This window comes from Trichomonas vaginalis, chromosome V (assembly GCF_026262505.1).
Source record: "Trichomonas vaginalis G3 chromosome V, whole genome shotgun sequence".
Lineage (NCBI taxonomy): Eukaryota > Parabasalia > Trichomonadida > Trichomonadidae > Trichomonas > Trichomonas vaginalis.
Genome location: NC_067207.1, coordinates 26,091,186 through 26,111,551, shown reverse-complemented (window position 1 = coordinate 26,111,551; position 20,366 = coordinate 26,091,186). Strand labels below are relative to the sequence as shown.

Here is a 20,366-nt window from a genome sequence, read left to right as displayed (position 1 = left end):
AAATTCAAGAGGGTAGAAATGAGGTTAGAAAACAGGTTAGATCTAACCTTCTACCCTAAATTATATTTTTGGGTCCTTTACGCTCATTACGATGAAGAAGTCTTGACAAAACATTTACGAAGAAGTCTTGACAAAACATTTACGAAGAAGTCATGACAAATTCAAGAGGTTAGAAAACAGGTTAGAAAACAGGTTAGATCTAACCTTCTACCCTAAATTATATTTTTGGTGTAAATTTCATTGACTGACTGACTGACGGCACAAAGTGGCATAACGAAAACATTTACGAAGAAGTCTTGACAAAACATATACGAAGAAGTCTTGACAAAACATATACGAAGAAGTCTTGACAAAACATTTACGAAGAAGTCTTGACAAATTCAACGGGTGAAAAAAGAGGTGAGAAAAGAGGTGAGATCTAACATGCTAACATAAACTCACTTTTTCAGCACTTTTCCGTAGTTATATATGAAAGACAATTCGAGATAAAAGTCATAGTACAATGGAATAATATGTTGCACACCATTTGTTGTGAACCAAACTTGAAAGTCAGAGAAACTGTTACTAGGTGGTTCGTAGAATTTAGAACCAAAGTCATAAAAGTCCTTACCGATACATAGAAAACTATTGTTGCTTGAACTGAAACTTGCATGGCACATAACATTTTGAGGGTCGAACACATTTCTATAAACTGTCAAATTGCTGGTGGAAGTATAAATTGAAATGGACCATCTGGTGGTAATGGTTCGTTCTGGTTTAGTAACCGAAGAAATTGTGCCCAAGAACCGTTTGTCTACTCCCCAAAAATAAAAACTCTGTATCTCTTGGAGGGTTAATTTCAATCTTTTGAAATGAAAACGGTGGAGTTCATCTTGTCATATTCTAGTTTCAGATAGTATGTTCCATTTAGTAAAGAGTCGTATTTTTCTTTGAAATTCCCAATAGTATTTGTTCATTTGAGTTTGAAAGTCATTTAGAGTTTTCTCAAGACTTTCGTCTGAACGAACTGTAAAGATCCTCATTTCGTCAAATTTGTCTATTAGACCATCAGAACCTTTATACTGCCCATGAAAATATACTGCGAACATAAATGCGTTAGTTCTATTTGAAAACAAAACTCTTCTAAATCCTATTGCCTTTGCATCTGAAGGACTTTGAAGCCAACGAACTGGATAGTCAAACCTGTATACTCGGGATGAAATTTCTTCATCTGAAATAGTCCTACCAGCATTTGTAAAGATATAGTCTAACGGTTTTGTATCTGCTACTTTTGTTCTTTGTTTTTCAACCTGAAGCATTTAATATATGTAAAAATATATTGTTTTAAAAACGTTTTTACTTCATGCAATTTTTTATTTCATGCAATGTTTTATTTCTGTGCCGTCTTCAAGTATGCCCCAGTACTTACGCTTGGAGAGGACATGAACTTCGGAAAATACCTTATCTAGCTTAAAACAGCCCATCTTTTCACCGACCATTCCCATTTCAATGAGTTTGTTGTACCCTTCTTCGTTCGTCATGAGTGCGTCAATGTTCTCAAGTAAACCACAACTTTGGATTTGACTTCGAGAAGAATTTGTTGTAGTTGTCAAGTTACTGCCTTTGCGAACTGAGGGTAAGACCAATGTTCGACAATAGATTTTAATGTGGTTACTAAGCCATTTTGACCTTGAGTGAACTCGTACTTCAAAACAAAAGGAGAAAACCTTTCAACAAAGTTGTCGACCTTCTCATAATGTTTACTCTTCATCTTTTGAGGTTTCTTAATGGAATATCCCCATGTCGAATTCATAAGCAATTTGAGTGTCATTGCAAGTTTGGGGTTTGAAGCTTTCCTAATATCATACAGTTGTTGTATGACTTTTCCAACTGTATAGTTCCTTCCCGGGAACTCACCATCTTCGTTTGGAATTCCAGTCGGAATATATTGGACAAACTTCATGTACGCAGCGTTAAGGTCGACATAGTATATCTTTTCGTTTGAGTCGAACTTGTCGCAACCAATTGGTCCAGTTTGTGGAAATTCAAGTGAGTCTCTTATCTTCTGAGAAACTTCTCCTGTTATCTCATAAACATCGTCGAAGCAACCTGTTTCATATAAAACCTTCTGACCTAACTCAGATGCTCTCCAATACAATTTGACGTCAATTGGATGTCTCAATGGAAGTTTGTTTATAGCATCTTGAAGTTCTTGCAACCTCATTGGAAGTTCTTCTGGTTCAGGTTGGTATCCGAACAATCCAACTCCTTGTGGAATTGTGTACTTCTTTTGTACTAGAACTTTGTCTGGAACAACTTTTGGTCTTGCTAACAGTGAAAAGTTTGTTTCGTCTTTTGGTACAAAAGTTTCTGTCAGCTTGTCATCTGGAATTGGTTCCAACAAACCTTTCTCGAAAAGAATGTTTACAGCTCTGACAATGTTGCACTTGCCTTTTCCGAACAATGGGTTTGTAAGACTTTCGTTCAACATGAAGTGGTTGTGGACAAGTACAATCTTCAACCATGGCAATTTGAAGTCAAAACATAGTCGTCATGTGAAGAACCTTTCTCAGTCGGAATGTTGACTCGGATATTGACATTTGCCAACGGTGCAATCTTTGCCAATTGACCTCTGAGAATGTACCTTGTCTTCACACATGACTCAAGATACTTCATTTTCTCATCTGTAACAAGACCAGAGTTCCTGAGACATGTAAGAATACAAGGTTCATTGACAATTGTTTCAATTGAATTGTAAATTCCATACTTGTCAAGTCAATGTCAGACTTATTTCTGAAGGGGAAGTATCCAGCATGTTGTCTGACTGCTTGAGGGTTAGGTTGGTACCATTCGAACTTGACACTTGCAATTCCTTCAATTGCATTCAAAATGTCTGAGTCGGAGTCAAACATTTGTTCTCTCTTTGTAGTCTTGAAAGCGTCAAGAAGTTGTGCGGCTGTTGTGACATTGCCATGTGCATAGTAAATGTGACCATCCAAATCTGTTATGGTCAATCTGAGATTGTATCCTTTCTTATTTCCGTCTTGTATGGCAGCAAGTACACCCATGAAGCCTTCTTTGTTCTTTCCTTCGTCAAAGTTTACTGTAAAGGTTCGACCAGATGTAATTTGACTTCTAACTTCACGGTACTTCTCATATGCATATCTTGTTCTTTCCATGGGAACATGTGCGTCTTCACCTTTTCCTTTTTTCCTTCTCAAGGATGCAATTGTTCGTCATGTTTCCAGTAGAATCTGGCAAAGCCGTCGTGTCCCTCAACTTGAGGTTCACTAACATCGAAAGGCATGTCCATAAGACGTTCTTCTTCTAACCTCTCTAGTCTGTTTGGATAATTGGCACGTGCTGTTTCCAAATCCATTTCGTAGCGAAGACCAGACAATTTGTCATAGACTTTATGGGTCTTCCCTTCCTATATTTAAAATTCTTCGAAACTCTCCAACCATATCTTTGCAACTCTGCTTTTATTCTAGCAGACTTTCTGTCCATTCTATATGGGGGCATTTTTATAAAAAATAAAAAAATATTTTTTTCTCTTACTTTACATAACTGCCTGCTGCCATAAGTCTTTGACGCCAACCCATACCAGCTAATGAAGGTTGACTTGGTTTAGTTTGGAAACTAAACTTTGGTTTTGGTTTATCTTCAGTTTTTGGTTTCTCTTCTTCTATCTGTTTTTCGTCACTTTCCGGTTCCTTTGACTTTACTTCACCTGCAGGAACAGTTGTGTCGTCAACATCTTCATAAATATCATATGCCATTTGTTTTTGTTTTCCTTTCAACTTTTTGTGTTTTTGTAAAGTTTAGAATATTTCGACTCTAAGTCAATGAGATGTTCTATAATGAACTGTTGGTCAGTGAAGTAAACTTTTCCATCTGTTGTCTCGAAAGCTCCTTCAGACTTCAATATTTTATTTGTGAGAGTCTGTTTCTTTTTTGAGATACTAGCCGTTCCATTTTTATGAAAGTGACTTTGTAGTTAGGGTTTGTATTTCCAGACCTGGCACTTTCTATTATTGAATTTTTCTCTTCATCTGTAAGTTCTTTGACGGGTTTTGACAATGGTTCTGAACTTTTTGTTTGTGGTGTCAAATCTACCGTTTCAACTTCTTCGGTCATTTCATCTCAGTAAAAAATTTTAGTTTGGTTTGTTTTCAAACTGGTTGTTGTTGTTTTTTAAGTCGGTCTAAAACTTCCTGAGGTATAGGAAGAACTTGACAAACACGTGGTGTAACTGCTGGAAGTCGACAAATCCATCTTGAACCCATTTGTCTCAATGCTGTATTGTTCATTTCATCTCAGTAAAAAACTTTACATTCCCCACGTTTGAGGCGGTTGAGGTTGGTTATTGTTTACCCACTGTTGTGCATGGTTATATCCTCTGTTAAAGAATCTTTCACCTTGGTCCATATAGTGTCCTGCTTGGTTATAGTAGTCATTTGCTTTGTTATAATAGTTTCCTGCTTGTCTTCCTACATTGTCCATCCATCCTTGAACTTTTCCTCTTGTTTCAGGATTTGGAATAAGATTTGTTGCATCTCGTGCTACATCCCAACCTTTCTGTACAGTTTGTATAATAGGTTGTGCTTTCTCTTTAAGTATACCTAATGTACTCAAAATCTTCCTTCCAACTCCAAATACACCTCTGGCTATTGTTCCCACTGCGGGCAAAAATCTGGATGCAACTCCTGCTAACGCGCCAAATAAACCCATTTCTTATGGGTTAAAAAATGACGAATCCAAACAAGGACCCCTATGTTTCTAAAGCGACAAAGAAAGCACTCATGGTAAAAATCTTTAGTTCAACACCAAATGCTTTGTTTATGGATATCTTGGAAAACATTCCGAGAGTTAGAACAGATGGACCACCATACTGGCTAATATTTGTTGGTCAAAACACAAGATACTGTGAAGCCATACCATTACAGTCCAAAAATATTTTAGATATCTTAGCAGCTTTGACAATATTCGTTGACAAATACCATCCAACAAAACTGACATCTGACTGTGAAAGTTCTTTCAAATCAGACGATATTAAAAACTACCTGCGTTCAAAAAATGTAAACCAATATTTCATTGTCGACCAAAACCATTCTGCTCTTGGTGTCATTGACGGTTGTATAAAAATGTTAAGAGACTTAAACCAACCACAAGGTGGTGAAGCAAATGAAATGTCATATGACGACAAGTATAGACACTTCTCCATGGCAAAGATGAGACAAGTTTTAAATATTTACAATAACCGTAAACAAAAAGGTTTGGGAAACCACTCCCCCGAAGAAATGAAAAACAACCCTGACTTAGAGAAAGACTATATATTTAATAATTTAGTCAAAAGAGACAAACAAGAAAGAATGCCGGCTTCAAACTTCAGAAAGGTGACAAAGTAAAAATAGAAATACCTAAACGCGACCCATATGAAAATACTATTGACTATGACAACAATGGGAACCGACAGGTACTCACATTCGTGTTCGTAAAAATAGAAGAAAGTATACAAGAGAATATTATGAAGTTTTAGGCAAACATGGCAAAATGTACACACTGCAAGCAGAAGATAAAACTACTATTGTCAGACCTCGTTTCAAACTTGTCAAAGTTCAAGGTGGTATACTTTCAAAGACAGTTCCTAACAAATATAAGACAACTCCTGACGAATATGCTAAAGAAGTTGAAAATGACGACTAAGCAATTCTATACCATGCGTAAACTGTCATGTAAGGTGGCATGTAGTCTTTACTTTGTCCCGTTGTTTGCGTATATCCTGAAACGAGATGTGAATGGTCTCCTCCTCCCTGAGTGTCACTAGTTAGTATACATATCATGGGTACGGTGGCACTGCGTTCCACCTTACTCATTATATGTGAATTTGACACTTTACGAAACCGTTAACGTATATTTTACAACACAAACGACAACACTAACTTAACCTTAAATATTTACAAAGCCGCCAACCACTTCACCTCACTAATGTAAAAATAAACGTTCTCACTTACAAAAGTATTGCAACTCCTCCCATTGCTGTGCTTCATATAACAGCTCATAATCTTCTGACTCACTTTCTTCTTCATATAGGTCAAAATCACTGTCATAGTTTATACCTGTAAGTTTTGACAAAGCTAATGAAACACGTTTACCATTTGTATCTATTGCTTTTATATATCTCCCATTATGTTTGTTGTCGTAAACGCTCAAACTAACTTTACCCTTTCTCCCTCGTATCTGATAGAATGTATTTTCACGAGGAACAAAGAACAAATTCTTGAACTCATGACCGTTGTAGTTTGTTATCTCAATAGTTTTCGTCATTTATATAAATAAAATATAAAAATAAAATAAAAAATAAACTTAAAAATTAATGATATCACCACCCTCACACGTATGAAAACATCCATTTAAACTTAGGGTAGAAGGGTAGATCTAACCTCTTTTCTAACCTCTTTTCTAACCTGTTGAATTCATTGTTTTATAACTCTCTTCCTTTCTCCAACTCTTCTAACTTCTTCTTAAGTTCAGCAATGTTGTCCTCATGAAGTTTAATCTTCCTTAATATACCTTCTCTATCTAATGGTTGCTTTATCTTTCTAAACTGAACTCTACCATCCTTCATAGTATGAATGTAAAAACCTTCTGGAATAGTTCCTGATTTAATGTATTCTACCAAAAACTTTTGTTTCATTGCTTCAGTGACTTTAGTCGTCATTTCAATCAAATAAAAATTTTAATATTAAATAAAAATAACGTTATTTTTTCAGTAAGGAAACGCAGGAGTTTTACGATTTATTTGAGGAGTAGGTTCTGGTTTAAATGTTGGAGTCGGTTTTGGAGTTGACTTTTGAACAGGAGTTTGTAATTCCATAGGTTCAGGAGTCATTGAAGGTTTTGCTTGTGAAGGTGTTGGAGTTTGTTTAACTTCAGCTACTTCAGTATTATTTACAACATTTGTTTTATTTCTTTTCAACATCATAACTGCTCCTGCTGTAGCTAGCAAACCTAGTGGGAGACCATATTTTATATAAGGACTTGACCAAATGCTATTTTGACAGAGCTGGTGGAACACCTAACCTTGGTGAGACTGCTCTTTGCCATTGTGCAGCTCGTAAGAAATATTCAATAGGTGCTCCATAATCGTTTGGTAAAGTTTGTTTCATAGATGGTGAAGGTTCACGAGAGCTTGATGGAACTCATTTATAAGCTTTAAAAATAAACGTTCATCCTTTATTCCTCACCGTCGTCCGTAGCTAAGTTATAGTCATCTAATCTATTATGGGGATGCCATTAGCACGCACCTGAATGGCAAAGCAACAATCCCTCATAAATCCAATAAGTGGCTTTGGTACATTTTCAGTTGCTAGTTCAATAGGTCCTTTAACAGACAATTTGTATGTTATTGGAGCAGTAGATGTTTGACCTTGCTGGAAGCAAAAGTCCACTTCTGTTGGAAAACCACATAAGAAATGTGTGTTGTCATAGCTATCCCATTTATGTTCCACACTACCATCATCCACCAATGACCTCATAACATCTTCATTAAATCCTATCAATCATTGTTTGTATTGCAGGCGTTCGCAACCATTTCATAAAATACAGGTCCATATGATTTTTCAGGTTCTGCAGGCATATTTCCATAAGCTCCCATGGAAAGCTGAAGATATTTAAACTTAGGGTTCTCAAAATTAACATAATAGTTGTCTTTCTTTCTAAATAGTGCCCAAATACTTTTAACATTAATAGGCGTATAAGCTGCTGTAAATGTTGCACTTGAACTATCTGTATTCTTTGAGAATGAACCATCCATAGGAATCCAATCCATAACTTTAACAGGAAAACATAAAGCCTCGTTTGTATAATGTTCTACAAGTTCTGTATAAATGTTAGGGTCTAAAGAGAATGACTTTGGATGAATAAAACATTCATTAAAATCCATCTTTATTCGAATAGTTGCTGGGTTATAGTTGTAATAGTAACTGTTCCACTAGCTTCTACTGCCTTCGTTATCATAGTGAATGGTTCATTCCATGGAACAAATTTATTTGTCGGTGGATTTGAATCTGAAGCAAATGCAACTTTAAGAGTTGGATTGAAAGCAATGATATCATTTACAGATATAGATGTGCATTGTAAGGCGTCGCTACTGAACTTTACTTTAAGCTGAATGTTACCAGCAAAAGCTGGAATAAATCGAATAGCTTCTAATGGAAGGAATCTTCTAACAGGAATTCTTAAACGAAGCTTAAAATCAAATGATTTTCCTGCTGTAATTGGACCACTAACAATTTGTCCTGTTCTGCATGTTCCCGAATGACTCCATACATCTTCATGTCGAGTCTTTGAGAAAACATCTACTTTCTTTATTTGTTCGGTAGTTTGTGAGTTTGAAGTTATATATGCTTCTTCTCTTGCGTTGTCTTGAGAATATACGATACGACCATTTGCAAGGATTTTGATATCCAGCAACTGCATAGAAAGCGTCATCGAAACCAATCCAAAATCCTGGTGGGTTTGTTTTATTGGAACCTGAACCAATTTCTTTATCTACAATAAATTGACCTTCCATTTTATACGTAATGAATGTATTGTAAAGGTCCAATATATTTTCACCAGGAGGTGAGAGATTGAATGTTACCCATGTGTTATCTTTAGCAGTTCCAGGTTGTGATGGAATCTTTGCGTCAGAATATTTTCTATTAGTGTCACCAATTTGAACTGCATTGTCTATGATATCGAAATATGAGCGAATCTGATGAATATGCTCTGCTGGAGTAAATTCGTTTAACTGTTCGTTCTGCATGTATTTACTTCAGATAAAAATATCTATTTACTTCATTATTCTCACTCTTCTTCTTGGCATTCGTGGTGGAAGTTGTTTCTTGACATTTTCAATGAACTGTACATTCTCTTTTGTCTCAACTTCTTTCACTGGCGGGTCAGGGTTCTTTGACTCGGTTTGTTTTTCAATGAAATTCACGAACTTTGCAATAAGCTCTTGGTTCGTTATTGAAAGTACATCTGGCTTCTTTTCTTCTGGTTCTATTGACTTTTCAGTTTGAATAGAAGGCTTAACATGGGCTTCGTGACTTCACCCTTGCCATACACCTTAATGTTGTCGCTTTCTGCATTCGCTAATGGAACCTTTCTTTTTCTTACGTATATTTTACCATCTTTACTCTGACTTACGTAATAGAAAGGATGTTGTATTCCTCTTGCGTCATTTAATATAATAGACTCTCGCTCTGATTTTGACAAGCTCATTTTACATCGGTTAAAGTTTTAATTTTGTTTTTTATCTGCAGTCAAATGACTCAGACAAGCCCTACGGACAAGACCCAAGGGTCATAGATGTTGAAGCATTGAAGAAAGAAATTCGCGAGCAAATTTTATCCGAACTGAAGGAACAAAAACAAGAACAAAAGCCAGAGAGACCAAAGAGAAAACTTAGTGAAAAACAACTAGCTGCATTAGCTGCTGGAAGACAGAAGAACCCACGTTTGCTGGCGAAGAAAGCTAGAGAAGAAGCTGAAGCAAAAGCTAAAGAAGCTGAAGCAAAGAAAGAGTAAATGGTTTATTTTTATCCGAATTAAATGTATAGACAAATACCTTTATCTGTTGCGTTCAGTAGTGAAAACCCTGACGTCAAAATAAAGGGGAACAGAGTAACGTTTAAGTTTCCAACAGACTGGATTGTGAACATTAATGAAGAGAAGTACATTGGCATAACATCTATGTATATAACACGTGCTTTCAGAAAGGTTGACTTTATACTTCAAGTCGAGATAGAAAATGACGAACAGTCTTTAAGCGCCCAAACGTTCACATATACAAATACTTTAAAGACGATACAACATTGCAACAATGTATGATTTCATTTAATGAGATGTTCGAGAAAAAGTTCAACATTGAAGTACAAACTTTACAGCCTTTACGTGAGTTTCTTACACAACTGAAAGAAGAAGGTAGTCAGCCACAACTTATAGACTTTCATTATGAATTTAATGAAAATGAAGATGGAACACATGACTGTCAGTTTGTTGTATTCTCACCATTCAATGAAGTAGCTAAAAGAAAAAAAATCCATTACGTATAAGATTTCAAATCTCTGAACCAAGTGATGATTTCAAGAATGTTTTCAATTATGATGCAATGCTTCCGAGGAAAAATGAATTTTCAAAGATTGTAACACCTGGCATTTGGGATAGAAAGCAAGCTATATTATATTCAAACTTAAGTAAGGGAGTTGAAAATGAGTTCATTGGTCATACAAGAACTTCACCACTTCCTAACCCTAAATACTATAAATTAACTGGCTTCAATCGTGAGTTTTGGATAGACATGTTCTCCACTCATGACCATAACTGCCCAGTGTTCTTACCTCCAGACCATAAGGACTGTCTCTACATTGAAGCACAACTCTTAAACTCTACCATCGCAGTATTGTAAATGACCACATGGGCTTCACCCTTGCTGATAGCGGCTTATTTTTATCATGAATGGTCTCACTGCTGACAAAAATAAATGACCTCATGGGCTTCGCCCTTGCCGCTAAGCGGCTTATTTTTCTCATTCATGACCTCAGAACTTAAGCTTTCTTATGAATGAAGTCTTAGTCTGAATAGAAAAGTTAAACTTTTCAGCAAAGCAAGGTTGACACGACTTACATAAGTCGAATGCAATCTCTTGACCGTCATAAAGTGCTTTATATAACTTCATAACACTGAACTCAGAGTCTTTGTCAAATTTTCCTTGCGGAACCATTAAACCTTTATCTTCATCATAGAAACACTGAACAGAGTCAGGAAACATTTCATTAGCTGTTAAAGCAAGAACGTCTTGTTTTACACCTTTACAACGTGCATGGAATGCAACTTCATTTAAATCATTCGTGAGTAAGTCTATGTAAGTCTTCTTTCCACAAAATATTGACTTGTATGCTAAACTTTGTTTTCCAGGTGTTATTTCTGCGAAGTCAGAATGGAACTGACCTAATGTTTTACCAATAAGTTCTCTACCGTATCTCTTCTGAAATTCCTGAGCTAACAGTGGTATGTCTTCATTGAAAATATGCATGCTATCACAGTCCTGGTAAAATATTTGAAGTCCCATATCTTCTGCAGTACAGAATACTTCACACATTATTCTCTTCGACATAGACAGAATGTTAACACCAAGTGGACAGAAGTTAAAGTGTCTGCAAATGCTTTTCGTTAGCTTGAAAATAGTTTTATCTGAACCATCCAAACCTTCGAACTTCACTATATGGTTGTAGTTTCTGATGGCATATCTTATAGCATCTTTGTCATTTACTATGGTTATTTTTGACTCAATAGGAGATAGAATAGTTTTGCCATAAATACTGTTCAGAATGAGCTTTATATTTTCTTGCAAAGGATTTCCTTCTTTCTTATACTTTAACCTTAACTCAAACAACTTCTTTACTTCATCTCTTATTCTAATATCTCTGTTTCCATCGTAATAGTATCCTTGCAACACTTCACATTTGACACCTTGATATTTTATGAGGTCTTGTAATGTTATATGGTCAACATACATTAAACAGCAAGTGTTTGAACTTCTGGGAACGTTAAGTTCTGGATTTAGTTCAGGGTCACAAACTATTAAAGGAAAGTGTCTATGTATTCCAATCTCTGTTATCTTAATGAGAACAAAGAAGCCGACATAAACTTTTCACCAATGGGTTCCTTTTGGTCGTCATCAATAAATGTCTCATGAGATACTCTGTGCTTAACATTTCTTTCTTCATAACCTTTGGAATACCTTCTAAAGTATAAAGTCTTGCTATAGCTGATGGATATAATGAAACAGCGTCGAAATCAGCAATGAGTTTCTTTTCGCTCTTTTGTTTAATGTTATCTGACAACATACATCTTCCACCTTGAATACAGCGTGAAATAAACTCTCTTGGTTTATTTGAGAGGTCATATAAATTTCCATTCGGGAAGTATACTCTGTTCTCAAACAATTTGTTAGCAATTGAACAAATACTAACGTAGTCATAAACGTTTAAATCAAATTCTTTCAATATGTCATTGCGGAACTTAACAAAACCTTCTCTTAAAATTCTTACATCTTGTTTGCAATAAAATGTGCTATACTTTTCTAAGTCGAAGTGGTTCTCATCTATTCTGCAACCTTTGATGGAATCTATGTTTTTCATGAATGTATCAATATCTTTTACAAACTTACATGCTTCAGAAATGACACCAGTTCTGTTGTCATTTGCTAACAAAGTACTGCTGTAGTAGTTGTATGGAAATACTTCTTTCGGGCCAGTTTGTAAGTTAAACATAGCAGGAAATAGTTTAAGCTTCTTATTTATAACACTGTAAGAGTCTTTTATAATAATTGCCCTTCCTTTATATAAGCCAGTTATTTGCATTGTTCGTGAACCTTTAATGATGGGAGTTCCTTTCACTTCTGTCATGTGTCTTAAGATGAAGTTTATATCATAACTGAGGTTATGGAAATATATTAAACTCTTGTCAGGAAGTCGTTCCAAAAATTCTGTTGCACAGTTCTGACCCCAAATGCTTTCACTCACTGAACCATCTTCACTGTCGTAACATATGTTAAAAGCTTTATGAAAGCCGTCTGTACTACACTCAAAGTCAGCAAAGAAAACGTGCTCAGGAATGAACTTGCACTTATTTTTATTTACTTCTTTTGACTCGGCTTTCTTCTTCAGTTGTACACAATACTTTGGAGCATATGTCAAATCTTTAAATGGTGCAAGGTTCTGTTTATATAAGTCAGTAGTATATGTGAAAAGTTCTCCATAAGAAATAGGTTCGAAATATTTGCACTCCCACAATGTTTTCATAACATCCCATAACGGTGTTGTTCTATCCATGCGAACTACATATTTATCTTCTCTCTTTGTATAAATCTTCATCTGTTTCTCATTGTTCATTCCACCACACTCCTTCAAGATTTCTATATAGTTGCGAATGAAATATGTTGTCATTGGTAATCTTTCGTTTAGCATGTAGTGGTCTTCAACAAGAAGTAAGTCAATAGTTCTAACAGTTTCACATTCTTTCGGTATATATCTCTTTATTTCATTATGTCTTGAGTCATTGAAGTAACCAATGGTAACATTAAATGCTATACCTGTTGCGTCAGAAATTTCTTGTACTTTACTTTGAGGAAAGTCTCTAACACGAATGACTTCTCTCATGTGGTCAATAGTCTCTCCATCTACTCCAGCCTGAATGCAAGCATAAACGAAACAATTGTCTTCTGTCATAAGTGTTGCAGTTCTTTTGTTCAATTCATTGAAAATTTGGTAGCGTTCAAGATTTATAGGTAATGTGCAAAGATACTTCCAGAACTGACCGCTTCTCTTCTTATAAAACTTCTTTTCACCAAGGATTTCATTCCAGAAGTCATCTATATCTTGTTTATCTCCTGTTTGTTTAAGTCTGTTCAATAATCTTTTCTGTCTTTCTGTCAGTGTGCTTTCATCTCTATATGGTCTCTTTTTTGGTTTGCCTTTCTTAACATCTGACATCGTTAAGCCTTCATATTCTGTTAAATCATACATCTTTATTTCGGTAAGATTCTTTATGTTTGTCAAGAAGAAATCATAGTGCATTTCAACAATACCTGCAGCATTTGTTTCTATCTCTGATATAAAGTTCTCCTTCAAGAGCTGATGTAGTAATGTTCCAATATTATTGAGGTTTAACGTAGAACATTCATACTTTCCACCAAGTTTATAACATACCATCCATCTCTGTTGTGAGTTTATTTTAATTTTCTCTAAGAGTCTCATGAAAACCTTACCGAAATGTTTGTGTAAGTAGTCTCTGTTTGGTTCATCTAAAGCTTCGATGTTAAAGTCAATGAGTCTATTGCCTGACTTCACATTTCTCTTCCTATTCTCTTCATCTTTCTTTAACCATCTCTCACCTTCTTTTGGTTTGTCGTCAATGGAACGAATGACATCGTTAGCTTTGCGAACTTGTTCTATAGCACTTTTAAACATCTCTCTTCTCTGTTGTTTCAGTGTGTCGTCTCTTCTTCTTGTTTCACCAACGTTCGCATTTGTTATGTCAAACATTTCTCTTCTTACTTCATGAGGTACTGAACGTCTATGATATAAGTCAATAGCAACGTCATTTAAAGGAAATGCTATTGCATGGACTTCGTCCTCGCCGTGTTGCGGCTTTATGAACTCATGAATTCTATCATAAGTTATTGCACCATTATAGTCATTGAGGATGTCAGTGAGTGCCTTTTTGTTTGTTGCGTAATGCTTTGCAACATCTATATTAGCTTCTGTAAGAAGTTGTTTTATTTCCGAGTGTTCTAACTTAGACAACTTCCGATACATCTTTAGTAGGAAATAAAAAAATATTTTTTGAAAAAATTAGATTAGATTTTTTAAAGTTATTTTTCAAAATAATTTAATATTTTTATTTTAATGAAACACATGCAAGATTGCAAGTTCTTTTCATACAATACTCTCGCTACTGCCATCAAGAATGAGTTCAATGGTTCTGCAAATGTTAATGTTATCTTTAACAAGAAGTTTGTGAAAGAATCTAAGTTTGGTCAGTATGTCAGACCATTAGCTATTGTCATTGACCGCAAACGTTATACTTCACAAGAGTTAGCAGTAGTTTTGAAACAAAAGAGTTTCTTCGTGAATGTCAAAGATACTCATTATACTGTTATAAAGAACTCTAACATTGACTTCTTCAGTATTGCTATGAATCTTTCCGAACAGAAAGAATATAAGAAAGGTGAAACAAATGTGAAATATTATCCTTCATCTCTGAAAACAATAACGAACAAAGATGTTATACAGAAATTCTTACCAAAGGTTGAAGAAGCTTCTATTGACATTGACGAAGGAAGTGAAATGGTTGAAGAAATTGACCCTGAAGCTATTTAAGCAAAAATATATTTTTGGTTAGTCTTCATATCGATATTTTACAACAATTCCCCAATGTATAAACTTTTCATACGCTTTTTCATAAGCTTTATATACCTTCAGAAATTTTGCATAATCTTTAGAAGCATTTAGATATTGTTTAAATGCTTTGTATGTCTTCAGAAATTTTGCATAATCTTTTACATGTTGTTCGTTCTCTTCTTCTGTCATGAGTTCCGAATATTCTAAATTCGTGTTCTTTCATATGAGATAAAATTTTATAAAAAAAATAAAATTAGCTTAGATTTTTTTATTCTTCCTCTTTGAAGTTATCGAAATATTCTGTTATTTTTTCCTTCAGTAATGTTAAGTCTTCTTTGAATGTAAGTATTGTGCAACCTTTGATGTCATAGTGTGTTTGAGGAAGAGTATTTTTGACAATTTCTTTTATTTGCTCATTCGGTGTCATTGAAATCGGTAAGTTTTCACGATAGAACCAATTTCTGTCAGATTTGTAAATCTTAGCAAGGTCATAAAAGCTCTTGTTGTTTCTTCTGACTAAATGCAACATAACCATATCTCTATCTTCTTCTTTCTCCAACTCTTCAGCGTAAATCATATACTTATAACTCTTTTCCTTTCCTTTTGGTACTGAACGTGGTATTCTTTTCTGTATGCTTTTGTCTTTGGATTCAATGACTTCATCTTTTGCTTGAAGTTTCTTTTCCATCTCTCCACGTTCTGCTTTATATAGTTCATCTAACATCATGAAAATATAACAAGCATAACGAGGTGAAGCCCACATTGCTACAGCATTTACTAAAAGTCTATGAACATAATAACCTTTCAAACCAGGAGCCAAATTCTTGCGATTTTCGTACGGAATCTCTTCTCTCGGTTTTCCGAGGGAAGCAATCATATGAGGAAATTCTTCTAAAAGTTCTTTTGTCTGTTGGTTTTCAAACCAATGATGTGCTTGCTTTGTAGAACGAAGAGCATTCATTATACTTTGCATTTGATACATGTCATCTTTGACTGAACGAATGAGACGTAACTGTTTGTTATATTGTATGTATTCGTATTCTTCATTAATGGCTTCATGAACGATAGCAGTTGTTGTGTTCTCTGTTGTTGACATTACTGTCTTTACATACAAAATAAAAAAATAAATAAAAATAAAACTAACTTTATTTTTTCTGTCTTAAGGAAATTCATGAAAATTCAAGACCTTTGGGTCTCGCCGCTTAGCGGCTGAGGGTAGAAATGAGGGTAGAAATGAGGTTAGATCTAACCATCTACCCTAAACATATTTTTGGTGTAAATAAATGGTGCCATTAATGATATCATGACTGTTCTCATTCATGTCTGATTTACATCTAATGAAAAAGTTTAGAAGAATTTTCTTATTCTTTCTGGCATATTTTTGTCTTTCCAGTACTCCCGCTCTAATGGTCCCAGATGTGTTGGCTTTGACTCTCTCAAGTTCTTAGATGGTATAACATCTTCAACACCTCCTTCATATCTTACTTTATAAGTGTCATCGTTTATGTTATAGTCAAGTATTTCAATAACCACTCCTCGCTTTGCTTCGTCAATGGTTTCAGCAAGTTTGCCATTACTACTTTCAACTAATTTCTGACGAGGGTAAAACGCAATAGAGTCGTCGGCAGCTTTTATAAGATATCCATTACCTTGCGTAGAGTCTACGATATAATAGTTTCTACTTAACCTTAAACGTTTCTTTGTCAACGGTTTGTCGTCAAGAACTACACGAACTTTTGTACCAGGAATGAGGGTAAATTGTGTTGAATTTCTGATATTTTGTGTTTGGCTTCGTTTCTTTTGTATATACTTTTCTTCTTGTTGTTGTGTCATTGAATTTGGTGTATGGCCTGTTGTAGAATGTGTTGAGGAATTATATACTTCGAGAAAATGTTTCATTGTTTCTTCGGTAAAGTCTCGCTCTTGATTTAAATCTCTGAGCGTTCTTATGAAGCGGTTTATGATGCCGAGTATGTTATGGTTATGGTCTTCAGTAGTGTAGTGAGTTATGTTATGCTTAATGAGAAAATCTGTGATTTCGTTGCTGAGGTATGCACTGTCTTGGTCTGATGTTAAAGTACTTGGGCTATGTCTGCTACAAACTTTTGTAAAACTCTTAACACTTCACGAGTTCCTTTATTTTTCATTGGATATGCATATGCTTTACGAGTGTTAACATTAATGAAGATGAGGAATGGTTTATGACCACATTTTCTGCTTTGAATGAGAGTGTCAAATTGGTATGCGTCAGGAGTGTTGGAGTAAATTGGTAAAAAGTAGTCGTAAGGGTTTATTTTTGTTTGATGTACAACATTTTTGTCAAAGAACCTTTTCACTTCAGCTCTGTTAGTAAATCCCCAACTCTTTGCAGCTTCATTGAACTTCTTAAATGACCTCCATGGATGTTGTTCGAATACTTCTTTCAAGCTCATTTATGTAAAGTTAAAGATTTTAACCAACTCGTATCCAAGCGTGCATTGTTATATAAGGAGGCATATAATCTTTTCCATTACCTGCTGGGTCTGTAATACCAGCTACAACATGTGTATGATTTCCTGCAGTTCCACAGAAAATACCTGTGCTAACATCTTTGGGGTCATCTGAGATATCATATCTGTTCATTCCCTGTCTATTCGAACCCGCTGCAAGATTTATATAACCTCTTTTTGTTATTGAATGTGAATGGTTTCCTTCCACAGATGTTCTTCCACTGAACCTATGCATATGTGAAGGAAGGTTTTCAATACCTATTTTCTTTGAACCTCCCATCTTCATTGACTGCGTATTAGTGTAGAATGGAAAACTGTCAACTATTTCATACCATCTACCACCAAATAAAGTGTTTGGATTTATTGGATTCATAGACGTATAAACAGCTCCTATAGGATATATTAAATCATATATGCTCATAACTCTATAAACATATTCTAAAGAACTTATGTCATTAAATACCATTTGGAATGTATCTCCCGGATGAAATGTTGCATTTGTTCCACTTTTATAATGTAATGTTAGTTCAATAGAATTATCCAAGAAAAATTCAAAAGTATCTGGTTGAAGACCTCTAACAAATTCAAATGGAGTTGCTGGTTCACCATTTATAATTTCTGTTGTAAATATCATTGTATCTGGTTTCGAAAATTTCTTTGTTAGTTCTGCATCCACATAAGTTTTGTCTGCTTTCTTATCTAACATTGCGGGTAGTTCATATGCTTCAAAGTTTCTGGCATGATCTTCGATATTCCTGCAACTCTTATCTAAATTGTTAAGAGTATCTTTTACGCTTGTACTCGGATTCTCTAATGGTGCACTTGAACCAAGGTCAAAGTTCAATATTATGTCGTCTGCTCTAACAGTAGTGAAGGATTTATGTGTATGGTTCTTGTCGGCTTTACTATTTAATGTAGCTTGAAGTTCATTTATATCGGAGATATTGTGTTTATGAGATTTCAAAACTTTGTTCATTGCTTCAAGTTCATCTTTGTCCGCTTTACTTTTAATAACATCTTCAAACGTTATTTTTGACTTAACTCTCAAAGTAAATCTTGGTTCAACTAATACACCGTTAACATTGAAAGTAGAGGCATAAATTTCACCGGTATAACCAAATGCTTCTGGTGCTTTAGCTACATCATACTGTACAGTACAGCTTATGTCATAACCTTTAGCACGAATGTATTTATATCTTCTTTCATTAACATTTTTTGTCTTCGCTTCATCACTTCGTGTTAAATATCCATGGTAGTCCGTTATAATCTGTTCGTCTGAAGTTATATAATGAACGTGGTTCTTGTCCGCTTTACTATTTAATGTAGCTTGAAGTTCATTTATATCGGAGATATTGTGTTTATGTTCTTTATCTGCTTTTTCGGCTAATTTCTCTTCTATCTCATTTATTTCAAGTTCATGCCTACCACCACCTCCCGAAGAAGTATTTTTCTTCAGCTCTTGAAGAACGTCCACTTCGCCATCTTTGGTGTCAATAATGAGACTTTGAGTTAAAACCTTTCCTGTCTTAATGGATGTTTGTAAAACTTCTTCTTCACCGTGTTGGGGGTCATGGTCGTCATCATATCTTGTGAAATCAGAGATGTTGTCATACATTAAGCATATCTGTCTCAAAAGTTCTGCTATTTGAAACTGGAACGAAAGATATACAGAACTTTCATCATCTCCTAAAGTCAAGTCTGCTTTCTTAAGTATTTCTTGAATGTATGCAATGAGAACAGAGTACCTTGGAAAATATTCGAACAATATTTCATTAGCTGTTGGTTTTGGTTGTTCTTTTGGAGTTTCTGTTGTTTCAGTTCCTTCTGTAGGTTCTGTTGGAGTTTCTGCATCTCTTGACTTCAATGCTCTTGCTCTCAAAGACCTAAATGTTAGAGCACCAGGTTTTACAAAGGACTTTATAAATGCTTTAATAGTTCCTGGTAAGTTATTGTTAGCATTAAGTAAGTTCCTTATGCTTCCATCATGTACGTCCATAGCACTATGTAAAAAATCTATACTTTTCTTGTAGTCAGTAATAGACTGACTGTGATTTTTTAAAGATTTGTCAATACCTTTAAGCCAATCTTCATGCATGTCTGATACTGAGCCAAGAATATCATTTGCTTCCTTTAGTGTATTTTGTGCTTGTCGTAAAGTATCCAATCCCGTACGTGCATTGTTTGCTATACGTCTTACAGTATCTATTTGACTCCTTGTTTCTTGCATCCAACCAGATAAAGTTTTAATAGTATCCGAACCATTTGAAATGAAGTTCAAAGCATTTTTAACGTCATCTAAAACTTGTTCACCAAGTACTGCCCATATCTTTCCGATTTGGTATTGAAGAACTCCATATGAAGCAGCTGTTAAACCAGTATTTATAAGGTCCCATATCCATGATTTAGCAGTTTTTCCATCCTTTCCATCCTTTCCATCCAAACCGTTTTCGCCTTGAATTCCTTGAATTCCTTGTATTCCTTGTATTCCTTGTGGTCCTTGAGGTCCAGTGTCACCCTTCTCTCCTTTCAGTTCATCTTTATGTTCGTTATAATATTCTAATGTCATAAGGTGTACATCATTACTGCTACCAGCAACGCCAAGAATTTGTTTCTCATTCATGACTAAATTCTTTAGGCATTTAATGTTGTCGTCAAATCGAAAGCTCTTTAACAATTCAATGAGAACATTCAGTACTTTCACTAATGAGGCATCTACTGTTGAATTTATATATTGCACCGTTCCATCATTTATGATGGGAACCTTGCTTGTTGTAATGAATGGGTCATAAGTGTTAAAAGTATCGAAATCAATGACTTTTTTAGTTTTTCCATCGTCAATGACTAAATCATTGCCTTCAATGGTTAAAGTTGAGTTTTCGTTTACTAGTTCATGTGCTCTTCTTGCTTCATTTGTTTCATACGCATATGCAGCAATAGTCATATTT

General features: G+C 35.1%; 12 protein-coding genes and 6 pseudogenes across 18 annotated transcripts, besides 1 other annotated feature; 3 read left to right on the top strand and 15 right to left on the bottom strand.

The window, feature by feature from the left end:
* Nucleotides 1–1,352: 1,352 nt before the first annotated feature.
* TVAGG3_0404840 (uncharacterized protein) lies at nucleotides 1,353–1,520 on the bottom strand (the record flags this gene model as incomplete). Its single annotated transcript, XM_051232884.1, has 1 exon — nucleotides 1,353–1,520. The coding sequence occupies one exon, from the start codon at nucleotides 1,518–1,520 to the stop codon at nucleotides 1,353–1,355; it is 168 nt and encodes a 55-aa protein (XP_051102614.1).
* Nucleotides 1,521–1,743: 223 nt separating this feature from the next.
* On the bottom strand, nucleotides 1,744–2,891 carry TVAGG3_0404830 (annotated as a pseudogene). Its single transcript has one exon. A coding segment is annotated over exon 1 (1,148 nt).
* A 642-nt stretch (nucleotides 2,892–3,533) lies between these two features.
* TVAGG3_0404820 lies at nucleotides 3,534–4,116 on the bottom strand (annotated as a pseudogene). Its single transcript has one exon. A coding segment is annotated over exon 1 (583 nt).
* A 192-nt stretch (nucleotides 4,117–4,308) lies between these two features.
* Nucleotides 4,309–4,710, bottom strand: TVAGG3_0404810 (uncharacterized protein; the record flags this gene model as incomplete). The annotated part of the gene is made up of 1 exon (XM_051232883.1): nucleotides 4,309–4,710. The coding sequence occupies one exon, from the start codon at nucleotides 4,708–4,710 to the stop codon at nucleotides 4,309–4,311; it is 402 nt and encodes a 133-aa protein (XP_051102613.1).
* A 17-nt stretch (nucleotides 4,711–4,727) lies between these two features.
* Nucleotides 4,728–5,685, top strand: TVAGG3_0404800 (annotated as a pseudogene). Its single transcript has one exon. A coding segment is annotated over exon 1 (958 nt).
* A 119-nt stretch (nucleotides 5,686–5,804) lies between these two features.
* Nucleotides 5,805–20,366: part of a mobile genetic element that runs on past the window's edge.
* On the bottom strand, nucleotides 5,986–6,306 carry TVAGG3_0404790 (uncharacterized protein; the record flags this gene model as incomplete). Its single annotated transcript, XM_051232882.1, has 1 exon — nucleotides 5,986–6,306. The coding sequence occupies one exon, from the start codon at nucleotides 6,304–6,306 to the stop codon at nucleotides 5,986–5,988; it is 321 nt and encodes a 106-aa protein (XP_051102612.1).
* TVAGG3_0404780 (uncharacterized protein) lies at nucleotides 6,464–6,700 on the bottom strand (the record flags this gene model as incomplete). The annotated part of the gene is made up of 1 exon (XM_051232881.1): nucleotides 6,464–6,700. One exon carries the CDS (start codon nucleotides 6,698–6,700, stop codon nucleotides 6,464–6,466), a length of 237 nt encoding a protein of 78 aa, XP_051102611.1.
* Nucleotides 6,749–7,148, bottom strand: TVAGG3_0404770 (annotated as a pseudogene). The gene has a single exon. A coding segment is annotated over exon 1 (400 nt).
* TVAGG3_0404760 lies at nucleotides 8,819–9,249 on the bottom strand (annotated as a pseudogene). The gene has a single exon. A coding segment is annotated over exon 1 (431 nt).
* Nucleotides 9,405–9,554, top strand: TVAGG3_0404750 (uncharacterized protein; the record flags this gene model as incomplete). The annotated part of the gene is made up of 1 exon (XM_051232880.1): nucleotides 9,405–9,554. A coding segment is annotated over one exon (150 nt), but the record flags the coding sequence as incomplete, so codon positions are not given.
* On the bottom strand, nucleotides 10,567–11,142 carry TVAGG3_0404740 (organellar and viral DNA polymerase type B; the record flags this gene model as incomplete). The annotated part of the gene is made up of 1 exon (XM_001290128.1): nucleotides 10,567–11,142. The coding sequence occupies one exon, from the start codon at nucleotides 11,140–11,142 to the stop codon at nucleotides 10,567–10,569; it is 576 nt and encodes a 191-aa protein (XP_001290129.1).
* Nucleotides 12,428–13,606, bottom strand: TVAGG3_0404730 (organellar and viral DNA polymerase type B; the record flags this gene model as incomplete). Its single annotated transcript, XM_051232879.1, has 1 exon — nucleotides 12,428–13,606. A coding segment is annotated over one exon (1,179 nt), but the record flags the coding sequence as incomplete, so codon positions are not given.
* TVAGG3_0404720 (organellar and viral DNA polymerase type B) lies at nucleotides 13,924–14,347 on the bottom strand (the record flags this gene model as incomplete). Its single annotated transcript, XM_051232878.1, has 1 exon — nucleotides 13,924–14,347. A coding segment is annotated over one exon (424 nt), but the record flags the coding sequence as incomplete, so codon positions are not given.
* On the top strand, nucleotides 14,438–14,911 carry TVAGG3_0404710 (uncharacterized protein; the record flags this gene model as incomplete). Its single annotated transcript, XM_051232877.1, has 1 exon — nucleotides 14,438–14,911. The coding sequence occupies one exon, from the start codon at nucleotides 14,438–14,440 to the stop codon at nucleotides 14,909–14,911; it is 474 nt and encodes a 157-aa protein (XP_051102607.1).
* Nucleotides 15,201–15,889, bottom strand: TVAGG3_0404700 (annotated as a pseudogene). The gene has a single exon. A coding segment is annotated over exon 1 (689 nt).
* On the bottom strand, nucleotides 17,519–18,397 carry TVAGG3_0404690 (keratin-associated protein family; the record flags this gene model as incomplete). The annotated part of the gene is made up of 1 exon (XM_051232876.1): nucleotides 17,519–18,397. A coding segment is annotated over one exon (879 nt), but the record flags the coding sequence as incomplete, so codon positions are not given.
* TVAGG3_0404680 (organellar and viral DNA polymerase type B) lies at nucleotides 18,662–19,516 on the bottom strand (the record flags this gene model as incomplete). Its single annotated transcript, XM_051232875.1, has 1 exon — nucleotides 18,662–19,516. A coding segment is annotated over one exon (855 nt), but the record flags the coding sequence as incomplete, so codon positions are not given.
* Nucleotides 19,863–20,362, bottom strand: TVAGG3_0404670 (organellar and viral DNA polymerase type B; the record flags this gene model as incomplete). The annotated part of the gene is made up of 1 exon (XM_051232874.1): nucleotides 19,863–20,362. A coding segment is annotated over one exon (500 nt), but the record flags the coding sequence as incomplete, so codon positions are not given.